We start from the raw sequence: 2,976 nt of genomic DNA, 5'->3' as shown, positions 1-2,976 counted from the left end.
TTCTTCTTCTTCTTCTTCTTCTTCTTCTTCTTCTTCTTCTTCTTCTTCTTCTTTATTCAGATGTTTCCATTAACTTTCAAATTTGATAACTCACATCTAAAATTGGCAAGTTGACAATGATGGGAGAGGACAGGTTTCCAATTTTGATGGTCGTGTCCTCCACCAGAGGCTGCATGTGGAAGTACAGTGCGACTATGGGCGTGTTCACCCGGTCCTCTTTGCTACGCCTGAAAAATAAGCATTGACAAGCGTTGCAAAGGAAGACAGTTTCAAGGGTCAGAGCATGCCAAGTTTCCTCTAAACAGTTTCAAATGTATACTTGGCAGAGCATGAACATTTCTCTCTCAACAGTTTCAACAACAGACTTTTTAGAGGATGACATTTTACCTTTTTGTTTATTTTAGTAGAGGTTTTACGACTCTCGCAACTGCATAAGGTCATACATGAGGGCCAGTTACTTTTTTTGACTTGTATGCCTTATCATCCTCTCTCTCTCAATTCCATGATTTCAAGAAATGATTGACTTACAATAGAAAAAAGCAGCTGTACAGATGCATACGTTTTCATACTGGAAAACCAAGTTTTAAAGAGGGGAGGGCTGTCTCGCTTATTTGTGGATCAAACTTGTACAAAATTTCACACGTACAACAAGCATAGTGAAGAGTCTTCAAATCTGCAATCAAATTTTAGGAAATCGTTTCTTTACCATGGATACAGCGGCCATATTCTATTTTGTTGACATGCCTTGTACAGTTAATAGATACCTCAATGATTTTCTATGGTTCTGTTGAATTTTTTTTGGAACGAATTAGAATATTTTTTATGAATCCTTTTCTTGAGGTAGTTTTCAAGGTTGCGAAAATCATTGAAAGTTCACACTCCAGACACCACCACCAAAAGTTTATTTCATATATTGAAAACCAACGATAAAGAAAAAAAAAAGAGAAACTTTATGAGGACAAGGAAGTGACTTACCCGCCTGATATGCGACGTCATAGGGTTTAGGGGGTTCTTATGGGATGAAATACTTGTAAGAGAGGCTGAAGAAGCCAAAATGCCTGTATTTCAAAATCAATAATTTTGACCCGAATCGGGACTCTCAGGGGCTAGCCCCCCCCCCGTTTTAGCCTTTGAGCACAGCAAATTTCTTCCCCCCCCCCCCCCCCCCACTCCCTTTTTAAAAATAGGAAAGGGGCGTGTCTTAAAGTGCGGGAGGTAAGGACTAGCGGAAGAGCGTGCAGAAAGGGAGATTCAGTCGGTGTAGTCTACTCTCTAAGTTGAAAGTACGAGGTAATAAATACTGCTCTCCAACGTTGGGAACCTAGCTATATGCGATGGAAATTTTTCTTCAATATCCAGATTATTATTTTTCGTTGAATCACTATAATAGTACAGAAGAAGCAAAAAGTATATTAAAGACTAAAACGTGGTATTTCTTTTTTTTAGGAGGGGGGAGGTGGATGTTGTTACAAGATATTTTAAGTTATTTAACGTGTCGTCATGTTCGGGTTTCAGGAGGAAAATTGAAAGAAAGAACAAACAAAAACAAAACAATAACAGCTCATTCCCTTCTCACCTTGTTAATCACTAACAAAATCGATATATTATCAACCTGACCACCACACAGTTGGCTAATCATCTCACCGTTTTTGCCCTTTTCCTCTTTGATTCCTCCCCCCCCTTCTCTCTCACCACCTTCTCTCTCTTTCTTTCTCTCTCTTTATTTCTCTCTCGCTCTCTCGCGCGCTCTCTCTCTCTCTCTCTCTCTCTCTCTCTCTCTCTCTCTCTCTCTCTCTCTTGCATTATAAAAAACCGTTCGGTTAAGTAAACTTTCATTATTTGTCATGGTCAGGTCGGTCCGATGTTGTGTCCTTGAAATAGGCATTTTCACAAGTTTTCCCATTTTGCTCGACCTTTTGCTGCCAGTGCCGCAAAACTTGTACAAAAACTAAAAAAAAAAAATGGTATTGGAGATGGACGTTATATTTGGAGGTTTCGTCTTACGGCCTTGCAGTGTTGCAAGGGGCGATAAACTCATACACTTTCGCCCATCTTTGTCTGAACCATACACGGCGACGTGTCTAGTGATGGATAGAATGGGACTTCGAATTTGTTTTACAAAGGAACGTAGCCTCCCAAGAGGTGTCATATAACACAACTGAATTTAACATGAGTGAGAGTCAAAACATTCAGAACCGTTATTTAAATTTCAAAAAATTACATGAAAATGAATTTTTGAATATCCAAGAAAAAAAACATTGTTCTCAAAACAATAAAGAAAGATACTGCGTTAGGTTTTTTAGCGCCTCGGGGACAAAACAAGAGAAAAATAAAGAAAACACAACGTCAATTTCTTTGACCAAAGAAACGTAACCATTTGGCAAATAAATGCAGAGGTCTCGTATTTAAAAAATGTTCAAGAGCACTCACTGAATATCTCCTATCTCTTGGGTCGGAAGCATACGTGCCAAGGTCTTGTACCTGAACGTCGATATCCCGACAAACACTGAAAAATAATCCATTGTGACGAAGATCTTGAGAATTTTCGAAGCTAAATTAAAGAAAACAACTCAACTGCTACACACCCGTTTACTCAGTTATGCCTGTGTGTTATAATAATTCAATTAAAAATAATTTTAAAAATTATTGAAATTAGCTTCTGTCGTCAAAACAATTTTGTTTTTACAGAATTTCAACTTTTCTGTGAGAAAAAAAGAGAATGTTCATGGGGGAATTCCGAGAAGTGTCTCTCGTGTTTACTTAAGGTGAAATTTATAACTGCAGCAATTGATCTTGTTTTTGTTGTTTGGTGTCGATGTTTATTGAAGGTGTTGTTGCTGTTGTTGTCGTTGTTGCTGTTGTTGTTGCTGTTGCTGTTGTTGTTTTTGTTGTTGCTGTTTTGTCGTCTCCCTTCCTCCTTTTACTTCTTCTTCTTCTTCTTCTTCTTCTTCTTCTTCTTCTTCTTCTTCTTCTTCT

General features: G+C 38.2%; 1 protein-coding gene across 1 annotated transcript in view; it reads right to left on the bottom strand.

Moving 5' to 3' along the window:
* The window catches only part of LOC101853079, a 117,486-nt gene that overhangs the window by 44,436 nt on the left and 70,074 nt on the right, over positions 1 to 2,976 (bottom strand). The window contains exons 10-11 of the mRNA XM_005096448.3: positions 2,431 to 2,534; positions 95 to 227 (exon numbers count right to left, since the gene is read on the bottom strand). Of these exons, the coding sequence (XP_005096505.3) occupies positions 95 to 227; positions 2,431 to 2,534 (237 nt within the window). The remainder of the gene's footprint in view (positions 1 to 94; positions 228 to 2,430; positions 2,535 to 2,976) is intronic.

Source organism: Aplysia californica, unplaced genomic scaffold (assembly GCF_000002075.1).
Source record: "Aplysia californica isolate F4 #8 unplaced genomic scaffold, AplCal3.0 scaffold00129, whole genome shotgun sequence".
In the NCBI taxonomy this organism is placed as follows: Eukaryota; Metazoa; Mollusca; class Gastropoda; order Aplysiida; family Aplysiidae; genus Aplysia; species Aplysia californica.
This window is presented reverse-complemented; position numbering and strand designations above follow the sequence as displayed.